This window comes from Naegleria gruberi (genome assembly GCF_000004985.1).
Source record: "Naegleria gruberi genomic scaffold NAEGRscaffold_24, whole genome shotgun sequence".
In the NCBI taxonomy this organism is placed as follows: domain Eukaryota; phylum Heterolobosea; class Eutetramitea; order Acrasida; family Naegleriidae; genus Naegleria; species Naegleria gruberi.
Window position 1 is genome coordinate 276299 of NW_003163303.1, and position 16746 is coordinate 293044.

The window sequence follows — 16746 nt, forward strand, 5'->3', positions numbered from 1 at the left end:
TAAAATGTGATCTGTCTACTCAACATGTCAATTTTCCACAATCAAAAAAAATAACAATTAACTGCACTTTCACTTTTTGAAATAATAATTCGGAGCGATCGGCTACTACTTTGCAGAAAATTTATACAAGAAACAATATTCGAAACCATGTCATCAATAGGATATTCTCTAGCCGTTGATCAAAGTGGCTACAATAAGGAATCTCTCACCGAAATTTATCAACATTCTCTTGTTTCCAATAATTCCATTCTCTATCTTTATGGTGGAGAAGATTCGAATGGATACTGGACGAATCGTCTATGTGTTATGAATGTTGCTGGTTTTGCAATCAAAGGAAAAGCTAAAGCCAAATATCTTGAATGGGAAAAACCGAAATACAATTCATTTCCTCCTAAAAAAGATGGTCACGTAGTTTGTTTCAATTCCACACAAAAGAAAATGTTTATTTTTGGTGGAAGTGATAATCAACACATTTCTGGACAGAATAATGCTGTCTATTCTGTTTCTTTCGATAATTTTAATTGGAAAATTGAGATGAAACATGAAGAAACATCTGCTAGACCAATTGGAAGATCAAACTCTGCATTCACACAAGTTAAGAATAGTTTATTCTTGTATGGTGGTAAAGTTAGTGATTTTAATGCAAATTTGGATTTTCCAGTAACTAATCAAGTATTGGATGATTTTTGGATGTTAGATACTGACTCAGTTTCTTGGAAGAAACTTTCAAACAAATTGGCTGCTGGTAAAAACTTGCCAAAATTGTTTGGTGCTTCATTGTGTGCTACTGCTAATGGAGAACATCTCTTCCTGTATGGTGGATCAATTGGTAGAGAATATAGTCCTGAATTGTACAAGTATTCCATCAAGAGTGACTCATGGGAATGTGTAACATCAAAAACCAAAGGTGACGGTCCAAAGATTGGTAGAGAACGTCATGCTTGTGTACTTTTAACAAAGACCAATGAAATGATTGTGAGTGGTGGCTGGGTTTTTGGAGGAATTGACTCTTCAATTTACTCTCTTAATTTGGATTCTCTCATGTGGAAGAATATTACACCAAAGAATTTAGATTCAAAATCTTTACAGAGATATGGTCATGCTTCTATTGCTGTTGAATTGTCAAATACTGAACAATATGTAGCTATTATTGGTGGTAAGGATATTTCAATGAATAATAGATCAGATTGTTTATTGATTGCACTCACCAATAAGGAAGCTACCTTGACATCAATCTTACAAGGTATTTCACAAAAGCAAAACAGTGACAATTCATTCACAGAAGATTGGAACAAGTTTGAAAAGTTAGCTACTCCTCTTCCTGCTCCATCTTTGACAGATGATTATATGGCAAGCGTTGCAGGTGTTGGTTCAAAGGCAACCACCACCACTACTCCTACAGCTGTCAAACAACCTGAAGTGCCAAAGAAACCAACTACCAGTACTGTTACTCCAACACCTGAAAAGGTTAAGGAGTCAAAGCCAGTTGTAACCTCAAACAATTCAGGTGATTTGATCGGTGAAAAGTTGCAAAATATTGACGATAAACCAAAGTTGGAAATTGTCAAGAAAGGAGCAAGAATGCAACAAAGAAAACCTAAAACAATTAATGCTGATTTATCCAAGTTGGATAAGGCAGCTCAACAAGTCACTGTAGATGTACCAGATGAAAGCAAGTTCAAACAATTGGAATTGGAAGCTAAAAAGATTGTCACTCCACAACAAGAACCTGAAGCTTCTTCCAGTGACCAATCTGCCGAAAAGAAGCCAATTAGAGGAGGTGTATCCATGTTCCCTGCAACTGGTAATCCAATGATGGGTGAATTGAGTGCAAAGCTCAAAAAGAAACAATAATTTATAAAAGAGCATCCTGTAAGAAAATAAGCTCTTCAATGTAGTGGCAGTACTTTCTCAATTGAGGTTCATCATCTCCAAGAATTTCTTTTCTAGGAGTAATCTTGGCTTCCTCGTTTTGGATTTGGTCATTATTATAGATGTCCTTATACTTTGCATAGAGTTTTTGGAATCTATCCTTTCCAAAAATCTGTTCGTTCTGAGTAATTAACTTGGTCACTCTATCTTCCAATCGTCCCACAACTGGTACGTCATCATATTCAGTCTGATCATAATACTCGTCTTCGTCATCATTTTCCTCTTCATCTTCATTATCACTGTACTCATTTTCTTCATCTTCACTTTGAGTTTCATACTCAATGTCTTCAGAATCAACTGTCTCACTGTCATCACTATCTCCAAACATTGTGTCTTGTTGCTTGTCCTTCTCAGATTCAGGAAGTAAATTCATGATGGATTCCTTCTTTTTCTGGAGTGTTTCGATTTTCTTGTGAGTTAAATTGATCATTTCAGTGTATTCCTTCTCAAGCTCTGAATCTATTTCAGCTTGTCTTTGCGTTATGGATTCAATATCGGTAGGTGATTTGACTTGGTCAACTTCCTTCTTTAAGCCCTTTTCTGAAGCCAAAATATTATTTTGGTTGTGGAATTGGTTGTATTGTTGGTTTTTAGCGACCAATCTATTGGCATGGCTCTCAATTCTTGCCTCTTGAAGTTTTCTCTTTTCCTGTTCTTCCTCTTGGGCTCTCTTTTGTTGTCTCTCGAATAAAATTCTTTCCTTCTCATTTGAGAATTGATTTTGTTTGGACTCGAACTTTGATGGTACATTGAGGTTTTGGAATTTCTTACTGAACTCAGAGAAATTATTCTCCTCTCTCTCTTTTTTAAGCTTTTCCTCTTTTTCCCTTCTAACTTGTTCCAACATTTTTTCAACTCTCATTTGCTCCTTGTGAAGCTTTAAAATTTCTTGATCTATCTTCTTTTCCTTCACTACTTGATTTGAAGAGGATGGTCTGGATGATGGAAGAGGTTGAACACTAGGTTGAACCTTTAAGATTTGTGGTTTAGGAACAGATTTAAGATCCGACGGTATAGGAGTTTGATTTCTTGCTGTTTGGGGTTGAACCACTTTTCTTGCAACGATATGATTTGGATTGGATGGAACAGGTGATTTTTCAGATACACCTGTTGATGGCACAGGAGAAGCTGGAGGAGTGCTATCAATAATTCTCGAATTCAAAATACCCAACTCAGAAAGCTGGGCAGTAAGATTGGCCATTTCTCCTTCTGGAACAATATCTTCAACTTGATCTTGAGCTAAAACCAACTCCCCTGTTGGAGATAATGTAAGCATTTGTTGTCTAATATATTTTACAATAATTGGGGTTTGTAAAATTTCTTTAAGCGTTGGTCTCTTCGATGGTCTTGTTTGGAGACATTTAGTGATCAATCCTACGAGTTGACTATTGTAATGGTTCACATTCTTGATTGGGGAATAATAACCTTTTTGAATATTAAGGAAAAGCATTTGAATATTTTTTCCTTTGAATGGCAAAGCACCTTGGTTAACCATTTCATAAAGAATCACTCCCAAAGCCCAAACGTCCGATTTATAACTATATTTTGATCCTCCACATTGTTCTGGACTATTGTGAATGTCAGTAAATTCAATTTAACTCTTAATTGACTTACCTCATGTACAATGGCGTTCCAATTGTAGTTTGGGCCATTTGCTCACAAGTTCTCATTCCTGATTCATCAAACACTTTTGCAATACCAAAATCTCCTAATTTAACATTTCCCTTCTCTGATAAGAAAATATTTTGTGATTTCAAATCTCTGTGTAAAACCTTTTGATTGTGAATAAAATAGAGAGCCAGAGCTGATTGGACAAACAATTTCAAAACAGTCTTTTCTGGAACTCTTTGATTGAGATAATTTTTCTGAATAAAGTTCGATAAGTCACCTCCTTTGCAAAAGCTCATAACAATACACAAGTTGCTCTCCTCATCCATAAATGAATCAATGTATCGGACAATGAAGGGATGTTGAAGTGTTTGCAAGAGCTTGACTTCTTGCTTGGCACTATTCTTTTCCTTTTGAGATTGACCCTTCAATGGAATCTTTTTCATCACATATTTCTTATCAATATTAGTTGTTGAGTGCACTACAAAGACACTTCCATAACTTCCACTTCCCAATTTCTTTTCGACTACGTATCTATTCATTGTTGTTGTTGTATAATATTAGTATAATTTTGTAAAATGATGTTGCTGTTGTATTATTATTATTCGTGCAATATAACCTTCTTCACCATATGGAACAACAAAAGATACTCTCCCTTGAAGTATTGCAATGATGATGGTTGAATATTTTTTTACTTTGAACTTTTGTAGACAATTTTGGCGCCAAACAATAAAATTGCAATTTTAAACATGTAACGTTCCAATAGACATCCGGCAACGCGTTTTTAACGTTTTGGTGTTAAAAGGTTTTGAAACCTTATCACTACGTTTCATGACAGACAATCAAACTTCGTAAACTAAACTTTAACGTGCAAAGACCACTTATTGATATGCAAATAGTCTGTGAAGTTATTTTTACAAAGACAGTCCCATGAAAAACGTTTTAAAACGTTGCAACTACATTTTATTAAATGATTTAATATTGATACGTGGTACTGGTTGTTCTTTTTTGTGTATCTTTACTACATAGTAATCTAGTCTCTCCTCAACGTCAATTTGTTTAGTTAAATCGGTAACTTTTGGGAATGTTAGTTTCAAAGTATATGTTAAACCTTTTTCGCCAATAGGATCTTTCTTGCTAATGATTTCATCTGTGTCAAAGATGATGTCTTCATCAAATTTACCAACACTAAATTGAAACTCCATCATATTAGGTCTCTTTTCGGATGTTTTTGGGATAATTTCTATGCCACCAAACTTTTTAAAAATCCAATAAATATTGGATTTTGTTATTACGACGCATGGTTTAAACATTATAGGAACGTCTGTATGATTTACAACTTCGACGTAGTTGTTTTTGACGACTGCATTCACACCTCTTGTTGGTGATAACATAATAATTTCATCGTCAGATATGTTGCAAAACAACACGAAAAGTTGAAGACGAATAAAACGTAATAAAATGTTTGTTCAACGTTGACGTTAATCATCATTCATTTTCAAACGTTCAAATCGCGATTTAAAAAATCGCGATTTTCAACGCGTTGCCGGATGTCTAATATACAACAACTCTAATAAGAACAACAAATATTAATGACAATAATTTTCTTCACTACTGTACTGTGTTACTGGATCATGACAGGATGAAAACCCAACTTGCTCATTAAAACGTGAGGCACAAGAATTAGACTATTTTTAAATACAAAAAATTGAATCAAATCATCATTAGAATTTTATCAGTTGCCTTCCTCTTCTGTTTTAGTCTCATCAGAGAATTTTCAAACGTGATCGTGGTGGCCACCATCAACTCTCTCTCGGAATCTACATGAAGAAAGAAAATAGTACTACAACTTGTGATGGAGTATTTTAATAATTTATTGAGCAAGACGGGCAAGTTAGCCTATGGAAGCAGAGAGAATGTTCAACTTTCGGGGAATCAATCGACACAAGCATTGAATAGACAAACTTTGGAATTGTACTCTATGGAAATGGCTGATATTGCAAAGGAGTCATATGAGTTGGATTTTAGTAAAATTCCACTCAATAAGAATGTAGTGCTTGTGTTGGGAGATCAATCTGCTGGTAAATCTTCATTCGTTAATTATTTATTCTCTGGATCTAGCATTAGAGAAACTGGTGCCAATGCCATTGATACTCAGTTTACAATTTTGGAATGTGTTAGTGAAAAGGAATTTAGAAATATTGTTGGAATTTCAAAATATGATAATTTAATGAAAGAATTCAATAGGAAAAAAAGAGATCCAAATTTTGATATTGACGAATGGAAATCTCAACCATTAGAGAGGCAAATAACAGACGAAAGAGAAAATATTCTATATTGTGAACTTTCACAGACTGACAAGATGAATAGATATCGTCAATTTTATGATTCTACTATGAAAACTGTGCTCATAAAACATCATGAGCTAGTTAAAGCATATGTGGTGAATGCCAGATTTATAGATGGAACTGATATGGAGAAAATGTATCAGGGAAATGTTCAAGAGAGAAAGAAACAGAGAAAGAAAGAGAAGGAACTTTCAGAGTTTGTTGATAATATTTGCACCACGACTAAAAAGAAGGAACCTGCAGAATCTGAATGGGAACTACTAGATCCAAAAGCTATCAAGAAGAATAACTCACAGAAAAACCTGGAGGAAGATGATGGAGAAAAATGGTTGGTGGAAAATTTGATTTTCATTGATACACCAGGATTTAATGGTTCCATGAATTTGGATGTGGAAAAATTCAAAGCAAATATTGAGGTATTGGAATTCTTTTACAAAAACTCTTCATTAGTGTTGTTCCTCTTGAGTCCAGCACATTTGTTGAGTATTGGAAATTCTCTCTACATGTTACAACTGACCATAATTGATCAAGAAACAAGAGAGAAATTGTACAAACATGTATATAGTCAATTACAAATCACTGATAACACCCTACAGAATGGCAATAATGTACAGCAGCCAACACCTTCGTCTGGTGGATTAGTGAGTTCTATTAGCAAGACAGTGTTGGATACATTGTTGAGTGGATGCTACTCTGCATTGGAATCTAATTTCAAGAGTATTACATCCTTGTATAGTGGAGGTCCAAAAAAACAAAAGGATTATTATTTTGGATCCTCAATCTATGACAAGCTTTATTTTGTCATTAACAAGATAGATACTGTAAAGAATGTAAATTATTGCCATTTCGAACTTGGATGTTCAATAGGGAGAAACTTTAAATTTCTTCCATTGCCAACAGCATCCAGAGTTCTATGCATCGCGTGTCCAAATGAAATAAGGAGTCAAATAGCATCCACCTCTTTTATCAAGAGGAAAGATGTCAACTTGGCAAACGTGAACTTTGGAGATTTACACCAATTGGAAAAGATCATTAACACCCTACGAGATGAAAAACAGATTCAGTTAACATTCATCAATCACATTCAGTACATGTTTGAAAAGATACAAGCCAAACATCAAAATATGAACTATTACAATCAGTACATGTTAGGAACAGTCTATGAACGAGCTCAAAATATTTGTAATCTTTGTTGTGATCCTACTCCTGATGAGTTACGAGATGAGCAATCTAACTAATGATAAATATTTAAATGAATTGTTTTCAATAGTTATTTATTACTCAATGAATTTGATAAATGTTTCATGCACTTCCCAAATCGAGTTTATTCCACCTTTGATTTATATCTTTTCTTCCTCAATGGTTATTGTTACTCTTCCTTCAAGACAACCCATGATTCGTCACAAATAAACTTGTTTTGAAATTTGGAGGGCTCAATACTCAATAACATTGCTCTGTGAACTCCTTGCTACCTAAGCATGTTTCACAACAGGTTCTTCAAATTGTGGGTTCATTTGTTTTAGTTTATCTAACTCCATATGTTTCGAAATAAGTCAAAGAAATGGAAAACTGATGCAGTCGTATGAAAAATTTAAATTGAAAAGACAATCTGGTTTACAATTTTTTAATGATATCATTTTGAATAGCTTGAACAATGGAATGATCCACTTGGTAGGATAAAAAGTGATTCTTATCCTGGAAAATATATGGAATGGATCCAAGCTTTTCAAAAACAACTTTTTGTTCACTTTCAAAATCAACTAAATGATCATCCTCAGATCCAAATTGAACAATAATTGGACAATTTCTTTTCATTAATTCCCAATTCCATTCTCTATTGTAATATCCACTCTTTCTTTCATTTTCATCACCCATATCAGTTACGCAAGCAGAAACAAGAACACAAGCATGAAGTGTATGTTTTTCAATATATCTCATACTATATCCATTTCAACAATGACCATTTCAAATAGGAGAATTTATACAATTAATAGATTGCAATTATCACAATTAAAATTTAATTAATTTCCGATTATTTTCATATTTAATTAATATGATCATTAATAGTTCAGAATATTTGAGCAAAGTAGCAAACTTACCAACATTCGGCTCCACTACTGTGACCAATTAATATTAATTTTGCACCTTCCTCTCTATATGGTTCAATATGTTTTTCAACAAAAGGAATCCATATGGATTCTCTTGCAACATATGGATCAGGCATATCCTTGCAAATAACAGTGCATTTCCGAGAAATATCATCATCAAACAATTCTCTAATTTTATCAGTTAAATCACTATACCAATTTGAATCCAAAATATCCTCGCAACCATTTCCTGGTAGAATCATGAATACTAAGTGATCTTGTTCTTGATTGTTGGCCATTCTTCTTGTTTCTATTTTTTTATTTAAATTTTAAAAAAATATATTTTTTATGAAATAATGTGTTTTTTGGTTAATTTATTTATTCTGACTTCTTGTTCTTTCTCTTGGTCATTCTACCTGGCTTACCACCTTGAACTAAAGCGCTGAAAGGTGACTTGTTAATGTGCTTTTCAGAGTCAACTCTAACAGTGAATGATGGAACATTGACAGTTTGCTTACCAACTCTGATGTGACCTTGGAAGATAAGTTGTCTAGCGTGGTGAATAGACTTGGACAAGTTGAGCTTTTGGACGATGGTTTGCAATCTTCTTTCCAACAAGTCTTCAGCCTTCAAGGACAAGATGTAATCGAGTTGTTGTCTAGATTCATCCAACAAACCTAATCTGGTCATTCTTCTCAACAAAGCAGCACCTTCGAATTGTCTCTTGATATCATCTTCTGGCAAAGTGAGCAAATGTCTAGCAGTCTTACGAGCACGAGCAAGGTAGTATTGGACTCTCCAGATTTCGTGCTTGTTCTTCAAACCGTACTTTCCGCACATTCTCAATTCTCTGTCCAAACGTTCCTTTTCGAATGGACGTCTAGGTGGCATGGCAACCTTGGAGTGGACTCTATAACATCTATTTTGGACCATTCTATGCAAGTTAATAAAAATGAAGAAAGATATTCAATACTCACTTGACGTTTTTTTTTCAACAAACTTTTTAAAATAGTGGCGAGGAATGGTTAACTATTATTTTACAATCAAAATTTTTTAGAAGCATTTCTCAGCTTGAACCACCACAATAACGCTCTAAGCAGATAAAAATTACCACTTATTCATCTTTGCTTCCTATCAAATATTAGCAATCGCTTCAACAATGTACTAGCATCATAGGGGAAGATTCCTTTGGAGTAGAGTTGGTAAATTTCCAAATGTAAATTATTCATCACGGATACAACACTAGTCATCATCGTTTGTTGTTGACTATCTTCAATCTGCTCATGTCCCGTCCTCTCATCCTTCTCTTGGTTGGAAACATAGTATTGATACCATCGACACGTCTTGAATATCAACTCTAGAATGCACTCACAAGTTTCATCAGAAATTAAATAATCCATCAACACTTGAATGTTAAAGTTCAAAATGCTCAGCAAGTGGTAAATTATTGAGAGTGGATTTAAAAGGTTATTCATGAATTGATTAATTCTCTCTGCTAGTAATTTGTCATCGGTAGTGGTTGGACAATTTTTGGATTCTTCTTGCAGCTGATAAAACTTTAGCCAATTGGAATGTATGTGAAAGAGAGAAAGGAAAACTTTTAACAAGCTCACATCATGCATGGAACAAATTCTCTGAATGGTTGAATAGAACATTTCTTCACTCGTTTCAAAGATGCTCTTCAAATCCAGTTGGTGCCAAATGGACTCACTAGAAAGATTGTTATAATTACATTTTTCAACCATCTTGATAACCAAGAGGAGAAACTCTCTCTGCACCGATGATTCTACACGCTCACTGCAAAAATCAGTCTCAATACACTCATTGCTGTTGAATAGAGAAGGATAATGACCTATCGCGTTAGTAAGCTGGTTGACAAAATCATGTGAAGAAATTTCAATAACTTTTCTCATGATGGAAAATAACTTTTTTGAATTGACATCCATACGAGTACCATTACACTCTAACATGGCAATACAATAGGATAAAATTCTACTTGCAATCAATTCAGAAAGGTCAAGATTTTCTACAAGTTTGATATAATTATAAATCATGTCATTGGTTGCAAAGAGGAGAGAAAATGAATCTGAAAGATTATTATTCTTATAAGTTTCAACTAGTTGATCGGTAATCCTAATAATCAATCGAAATAAAATTTCAGAATCGAACTCTTGTTGGGATTTCCTCAAATGTTTTACAATATTTCTAATTAACATGATACATTCCTCATTTCTTAATTTTACAATTCGAACAATTTCACACAACAAGTTCAAAAAATCATTACTCTTTTTCACATCCAAAATCCACAATTTGAAGATAATCTTTTGGGAAAAGTAGCAAATGAGTGGATCATGAAACAAATCTCTTCCAGACTTTTCAGTCAAAAAAAGAATTGGCATTAATGAGCTCGAAATGTTATCTAACAAACAAGGAGTTAATGAATTGTATTGAATAATTTCTATTGTATTTTCTTTTGAATTATCTAATTGTTGTGAAATTTTGGAAATTATTTTCCTATAATCAAAAATTGATTTCCCTTCTTCCCAACTTTCCAAATCTTGCACAAATAAATATAGTTGATTAAAATATTCAACAATGTGACAGTATTCATCTTTACAATTTGCCTTCTTCTTCTTTGAAGGATTCTCATCTCCGAGTGATGCTATCGTATTGTTATTACATAATTGATGCATCATTGTATTATTAGAGGGATCATTTTTCATTTTTTTAATCTATTCTTCATCCCTCTTCTTTGCCATTATTAAACGATACATGTTTTCAAACTCTAGACGATCATCAAAATTTTGAATCTTTTCAATTTCCTTTCCAATGTTCATCGTAGATGATCTAATATTCAGAGTTTTAATATTCTCTACAAAGTTTTCACCTGATTGGGGAGTAATTCTTGTCTCGAATTTTTTCAGCAGGTAATGATAGGCTTCGAAATTACCTTCTTGTTCCAACTTGGTCAATGTTTCAAAAAAGAGAGAGAACATTATTTTGTATTGTCTCAATGTATCTTCTTCCATGATTTCATCTTCTTCCTTGATTGTTATTTTCTCTGTATTTGATGACATTTTTTGATGAAAGCAAAATTAAATAAAAATGCAAAATGAAAATCATGGTGATGGTGGCAACAACGGAAATCAACAAGTCTCAGCATCTTCATCGTCGGAACAAACAAAGAGTGAAGGTGGAAAGAAGAGAATGAAAGGAACACAAGCAGCCAATATACAACAAGCAAAGGAAAGATTACCCTTTCCAAGATTTGGAGAAAAGTTGGATCAAAGGGCAATAATATCAAAGGAGGAACTTGACTTGAGGATTAATGAAAGAAAGGAATCTCTCTATACATTATTGCAACAGGAACGATCGAAAAGAGAGTAGGTTTAATTCATTTATTCAGTGCAATTTCAAAATTGACCATAGTAAGGATGTTTCATTTGCAGAGTTTATTCCAGAGATGAATGCAGTTAAAGTTCTGCATTTGAAAGGAAAATTAACAGCAAATATGGGATTTTCAGTGAGGAGAGAAAATTTATGCCCTCGGTTGGATCAATATCCATCAGTTTATATTGAAGGATTGGATTTAAAAATTATTTCGAGGCAAGATGGAGAAAGAGCTTTCAAATTTTTACATATTGAAGAAGCATTATATTTGATTGATGTTGGAACATTGATTTTAATTCATGAAAAGGACCCAATGGATATTAAAACAATAGAAGTGGACTCCAAGAGTTATAATGTTAGATGTGGCAATGTTATTTCTACTGTTCAGGAGGCTTATTCTTTATTCCTTCGTTATTCTAATCAATTGAATTCACTGTACAAATATCCTGAGGATTTACTAAACTCATTTATTGCCTATTCATACCTGAAGAAATTGGGATTTTCAGTTCAAAGACACTCTATAGATCACATTATTAAGGATGAAAAAGAGTCAAAGAAGAGAAAGGTAGAGAACAATACACCTATTGAGACTAAACAAACAAAATCTCAATCTAAAAGAAAAAAGAAGGAGAGAAAGGCATGTGATTTCCCTAATACATATCCATATACCATGACTAATCAAGAATCAATAGATGTATTATCAGACGAATCTAACAAACCTCTTGTATATAATATGAAATTGGAAGACAGTCAAGAATTGAATCTCCAACAATTATTCAACACTCTCAATATTGTTCAACATGAAAAATTCAACTCTAATGTAAATAATGAAACAGAAAGAATAATGTTTGATGTTTGGAAATCTGGAACTACAGATCTCAAAAGTCCTCCAGCCATGGTTGTAATTATTACCTCATTTTCCAGAAGTACAGTTCCACCGATAGAGGACGTTTTCAGAATGCACAACATGTTTGGAACTATTCCAATATTCTATTGTATGGTTGGTGATAGTGGTTCAATACTTTTTATGAATATTGCTCCATTCGAAATTGAAAATTTAAATATGCCTTCTCAAAATTCTATTGCAAATGACAATAATCAACAAGAGCAAGCATTGAACTCTTTGATTGTATAAAACCTTAAGTAATTAAAAGTTCAACTAAATATTGCCCTTACAATTTCAATGCGCCAATTTTGTTTTTTGAACGTTTTAAATTAAAAATAGATTTAATGTCGTCACTCCAACCAATGAATGAACAAGGAAAATTCGAAAAAAAAGAAAATGAATGCACGATTTGCACTCTATTTGATATTGTTGATTGCAATGCTCTCCTCCGTATCACTCGTGCTGTTCGTTAAATACTTTTCATATAGACAACAAATGATAATTCAAACATCATCGGAACAAAAGAGTAGCATTCTACATCCTCCTTCAAATTTAAAGAAGGATGGAGAAAAGATTAGCAATAATAATGGACCAAGAATTCATGACACAACTAACAAGGATACACAAACTAATTCATTGTTGCAACAAGCGGAAAATCAAGAACCACAGTCTTCTGACAGTTTTAATGTACAAAAAATTGAAACAAAGAAAAAGAATCACCAAACTTCAATTATTGATGGATTTTTTGATGATAGGATTGATTTTCTAGATACAAAGACCACAATCACTCAAATTGGAGAAAATTTGGACTCTGAAAAAGACAACTCTCTCAAAGTTAAAGTAGAAAATGTGCAATGTAGAAATACTAAACAAGGAGCTGAATATATTACTGATAGTCTTGGATATGTTTGCTCAATTATGCATGTAGATCCAAAAACTAGATGTTGTAAACACATTGATGACGAACAAGCTAGAAAGGATGGTCTTCCACCAATTGAAAGATATTCATGCTCGACATGTCACACTAATCAATGTTGCTCATCTTATGAACATTGTGTCAGTTGCTGTATGGATATTGACAAGAGAGAAGAACTCCAAAGATCATTCCAACAATGGAAGGATGAAAAATTATTTAAGGGCGTAAAAACAGTTTTTGAACTTTGTTTATTGAGATGTAGAACAACCAGTAAGAGTGTACAAAATGAAACCAGATACAAAGACTCTAGATATAGATATTGTTATGGATCTATTAATTAATAATGGTTGTATGATACTCTTGGACTTTGCTTAGGAGAGGCCATACTTCTAGCAATTACATTGATGGCGGATGAATTAATTGCATTTGAACCTTGTCTTGTTAAAACAGGTGATTTTGAGGTAGTTCTAACCTTTTCAATAGGAGCTGTAAATGAGTGCACAGATCCTTTGGTAGGGCTATAGAAACCAAAGCTATATTGTTTGTCAATTGGTGCACAACCATTTCCACCGAACGAAGAAATAAAACCTCTAGGCGATATCATCTTTTCCTTATCCTTATCATCTGCTCTCAATTTTTGTTGTACAATATTTGGATTTGAACTTTCATATCTTAATCCACTATTAATAAACTGTGGGAGTGATTTGTCTCTTGTGAATTCCTCTCTTCTTGGTGTTGCTGTTTGGAATCCCTTACTGACAACCCATTTGTTTTTTTGGTCAGGTCTGAAAAAATTATCCTTAGGGTCTTGATATGGTCCAGCAGTTGTAATATACAATCCCTCAACATCTGCTACTGAAAATGCAGGAGATTTTTCATTGATTGCAGAGTATAACTGAGATTTTTCATACTGGTCCAAGTTGTCAAGAGGTTCTTGCGGATATTCAAGTCCAGCAAGGTAGTTTGTTGTATTGTACAAAATTTGAGGTTGAGAGTAAATTTTAAGGAACGGATTACCATCCGAGGCCAATCTTCCTTTTCCTTTTTGAAGGAAATTCTTCTTTCCAGAAGAGGAGGCAGAATCCGATGAATTACTCAAATCACTCATTGATAATTCTCTAATTTTATCCCCTCTTGGTCCAACAACTCTTGGACTACCAGATCTAGGTCTCTCCTTAATCAATGACATTGATCTTCTCTTCTTTAGCTTAGCATAATCTTCTTCATTCATTTCAATTTCCAAGTGTAAATTTCGAGGAGATAATTGTTGTTCAACTAGTGGTGCGTGTATTACATCTTTTTCTTCTTTCTTTTTTACATAGGATCTTCTTGGAGAAATCTCTGAAGGAGAGGAATGTCTTGGTTTTTGTACATTCATTAGCTGTTCTTCAATCATTTTTCCAACTCTGGACATTTGATCACTAAAAGAATTATTATCTAGATTGTGTGGAAGCTCAATATCTGATGGTGTTGGCTTCTTTTCATTATTATTCCCTTTTTCCCATGAATAAATTGGTTTTACTTTCTTTCCAGATTGAGCCTTTGATTTGTTAATGGCTTGTCTCTTTAAACCATCTAGTAATGATTGCTTAGTCGAACCCGAGTTTTCTGGCTTATTTTCTAAAAACGGATTATTTTCCTCTGTAATTTCATATTTATCATCAATAGTTGTTGGAGTAGATTGTTTTACAGCAAATAGGGCTGTTTTTAATTCATCAATTTTAGATAATGTTGATACATTGTAAGCATTAAGGAGGCTTTCAAACTTGGATTTAATATCTTTCAACTTGTTCGAGAAGTCTACATAAAGTAAAATTGATCAAGCCATACTATTACACTATACTACCTACCACTAGAGATATTCAACTTCCTCACTTCATCAATTTCCTGTATACGTTCTTTGATGGCAATAGATAATTTGTTGAGTACTCCCATCTTATCAACGTAATTCATTTGTGATTTGGGCTTCTCGGCATCTTTTGGATGTTTTAACAAGTTGTGGATTTCTTGTTGTTTCTCCAGTTTTAGTTGGAGAAAGAGCACTCGGTAGAGTTCGGCAATTTCAAAGGCTTGCTTTTCCACTTCCTCAGTGCTATTGATTGATAATTGTACCCATTTCATGTCGATGATGCGTGTTCCTTAGACGTTGGGAGCATATATTTTTTTTAATAAATCTTGAAAAATTTTACAACTGTAAAACTAGACGTTCCTTAAGGAAATGGTCTAAGCCTTGATTAAAAATTAACAAAATGAATTGCATTAGCCGGGAGTCGAACCCGGGTCACCAGCTTGGAAGGCTGGTATGATACCGTTACACTACTAATGCTTCTCTCTTTAAAATTAATTGATCAATGTGGGTTGATAAGTATCCCTAACCTGGAAGGTCCTTTTTCCAACAAGATCTGTTTTTCTGTACTATTCGCTATTTACTCTTTACTTAATAGTAATTTTTATGATTGATTTAAGGTAAGGAGTCAGTATTCTTAAAGAAGGTAGAGTTCATAATAATTATTCCAATTCAAGTAATTTCATCTTAATTGTAGTTAAAATTACCCAATAAATCCAAGAGCTTTAGCGAAAATGCATCTTGTTCCTCATCCCCAAACGGACATTGAAGAGTTACTTGAAAAAAAACACCTTTGAAGTGTTAGAATCATCAGATGAACCCAACAACTTCCTCTCATTCAATTTTACTTCAACGAACAACAGCAGAAATTATCACGATGGAAATTGATGAAAGCAGTTCTGAAAGTTGTGATACTGTTGTGAATGTTGGCTCTTCTGATATTTCACCTCAACAACTACACAAATTTTCCAGTAAATCTCTGCAACCTTGCTCACCTTCTTCTTCACAGGCACCGGCAGCAGAAAGCAAATTTGAATTAACCCACGTTTTGTGTATTGAACAGGTGGAATCTGATTTTACCCCCATTCCTTGGAGGACATCTACACAGAGAGGACAGTTCAGTTGTGAAAAGGATGAAAGGGGGAGATATGTTATAAGACAGCCTCCTGAGTTGGATTACTTGTTTCAATTTGTTGTTGGAGTTGCCTCAATGTTTATTGTTCCTTGCATTGGAATTATAATTTTCATCTCAATATTCTTCACAATGGAATTTAACTTGACTGTTAGCAGTGGTGAATTGACAATTAATACATTTGGAGCCTATTGGAAAAACAAGAGATTGGAAACCAGCATGAGTGTTCCTATACGTAATATTGCTGCATTAAGAGTGGTCATGAATCAAACACAAAAGAGAGAAGGCTTACCCGATGGAAAGTTGTTTATCATAACAAGAGACAATTTGACCATTGAGGTGCAGAAGGATTATGTTAATTATTACTCTGTTCTTGCAATGGCTCAAAAGGCAACAGAGGTGATTAATTCCAATTTGAATCTGAGTGCATAAAACATTCTATTTTGGAAACGACTCAAACACCTTTTTTGAAATTGTTGGTGAGGAAATTGTTCATCATAATGATCGTAAGCTGTTCTTGTATGTGTACAGGGACATTACAGAATAAAACTTCGAAGTTTCATAAAGTTAAATAAATTGAATAGCTGTAAAAGAGTAACTT

The 16746-nt window shown here is 33.7% G+C and overlaps 9 protein-coding genes and 1 non-coding gene across 10 annotated transcripts; 4 read left to right on the forward strand and 6 right to left on the reverse strand.

Annotated features, from left to right (window-relative positions):
• Positions 1 to 55: 55 nt before the first annotated feature.
• Positions 56 to 1877, forward strand: NAEGRDRAFT_58057 (uncharacterized protein). Its single transcript, XM_002677076.1, has 2 exons — positions 56 to 975; positions 1340 to 1877. Exons 1-2 carry the CDS (start codon positions 148 to 150, stop codon positions 1490 to 1492), a joined length of 981 nt encoding a protein of 326 aa, XP_002677122.1. The 5' UTR covers positions 56 to 147; the 3' UTR covers positions 1493 to 1877.
• A 1337-nt stretch (positions 1878 to 3214) lies between these two features.
• NAEGRDRAFT_33600 (uncharacterized protein) lies at positions 3215 to 4082 on the reverse strand (the record flags this gene model as incomplete). The annotated part of the gene is made up of 2 exons (XM_002677185.1): positions 3215 to 3500; positions 3547 to 4082. Coding segments are annotated over 2 exons (822 nt in total), but the record flags the coding sequence as incomplete, so codon positions are not given.
• A 1170-nt stretch (positions 4083 to 5252) lies between these two features.
• Positions 5253 to 7155, forward strand: NAEGRDRAFT_58058 (uncharacterized protein). Its single transcript, XM_002677077.1, has one exon. It carries the CDS (start codon positions 5396 to 5398, stop codon positions 7124 to 7126), a length of 1731 nt encoding a protein of 576 aa, XP_002677123.1. The 5' UTR covers positions 5253 to 5395; the 3' UTR covers positions 7127 to 7155.
• Positions 7156 to 7502: 347 nt separating this feature from the next.
• Positions 7503 to 7826, reverse strand: FM170 (uncharacterized protein; the record flags this gene model as incomplete). The annotated part of the gene is made up of 1 exon (XM_002677186.1): positions 7503 to 7826. The coding sequence occupies one exon, from the start codon at positions 7824 to 7826 to the stop codon at positions 7503 to 7505; it is 324 nt and encodes a 107-aa protein (XP_002677232.1).
• A 497-nt stretch (positions 7827 to 8323) lies between these two features.
• Positions 8324 to 8952, reverse strand: NAEGRDRAFT_56165 (uncharacterized protein). Its single transcript, XM_002677187.1, is given in 2 exon segments — positions 8324 to 8909; positions 8922 to 8952. The coding sequence occupies 1 exon segment, from the start codon at positions 8906 to 8908 to the stop codon at positions 8354 to 8356; it is 555 nt and encodes a 184-aa protein (XP_002677233.1). The 5' UTR covers position 8909; positions 8922 to 8952; the 3' UTR covers positions 8324 to 8353.
• A 141-nt stretch (positions 8953 to 9093) lies between these two features.
• Positions 9094 to 11045, reverse strand: NAEGRDRAFT_79780 (uncharacterized protein; the record flags this gene model as incomplete). The annotated part of the gene is made up of 1 exon (XM_002677188.1): positions 9094 to 11045. The coding sequence occupies exon 1, from the start codon at positions 10696 to 10698 to the stop codon at positions 9094 to 9096; it is 1605 nt and encodes a 534-aa protein (XP_002677234.1). The 5' UTR covers positions 10699 to 11045.
• Positions 11046 to 11438: 393 nt separating this feature from the next.
• NAEGRDRAFT_49137 (uncharacterized protein) lies at positions 11439 to 12500 on the forward strand (the record flags this gene model as incomplete). The annotated part of the gene is made up of 1 exon (XM_002677078.1): positions 11439 to 12500. The coding sequence occupies one exon, from the start codon at positions 11439 to 11441 to the stop codon at positions 12498 to 12500; it is 1062 nt and encodes a 353-aa protein (XP_002677124.1).
• A 146-nt stretch (positions 12501 to 12646) lies between these two features.
• NAEGRDRAFT_58061 (uncharacterized protein) lies at positions 12647 to 15288 on the reverse strand (the record flags this gene model as incomplete). The annotated part of the gene is made up of 2 exons (XM_002677189.1): positions 12647 to 14967; positions 15018 to 15288. The coding sequence occupies 2 exons, from the start codon at positions 15286 to 15288 to the stop codon at positions 13505 to 13507; spliced, it is 1734 nt and encodes a 577-aa protein (XP_002677235.1). The 3' UTR covers positions 12647 to 13504.
• A 134-nt stretch (positions 15289 to 15422) lies between these two features.
• NAEGRDRAFT_t317 lies at positions 15423 to 15493 on the reverse strand. Its single transcript has one exon. It is a non-coding gene; the product is annotated as a tRNA-Gly (tRNA).
• A 334-nt stretch (positions 15494 to 15827) lies between these two features.
• On the forward strand, positions 15828 to 16577 carry NAEGRDRAFT_67669 (uncharacterized protein; the record flags this gene model as incomplete). The annotated part of the gene is made up of 1 exon (XM_002677079.1): positions 15828 to 16577. One exon carries the CDS (start codon positions 15828 to 15830, stop codon positions 16575 to 16577), a length of 750 nt encoding a protein of 249 aa, XP_002677125.1.
• Between the last annotated feature and the right edge of the window lie 169 nt (positions 16578 to 16746).

Excerpts from the sequence above, each read along its gene's own strand:
- NAEGRDRAFT_58057 (XM_002677076.1), top strand. The coding sequence starts at position 148 with ATGTCATCAATAGGATATTCTCTAGCCGTTGATCAAAGTGGCTACAAT. Across the intron at positions 976-1,339 it reads CAAAGACCAATGAAATGATT|ATGATTATATGGCAAGCGTT; the intron begins GTGAGTGGTGGC and ends CATCTTTGACAG.
- NAEGRDRAFT_58058 (XM_002677077.1), top strand. The coding sequence starts at position 5,396 with ATGGAGTATTTTAATAATTTATTGAGCAAGACGGGCAAGTTAGCCTAT.
- NAEGRDRAFT_56165 (XM_002677187.1), bottom strand. The coding sequence starts at position 8,908 with ATGGTCCAAAATAGATGTTATAGAGTCCACTCCAAGGTTGCCATGCCA.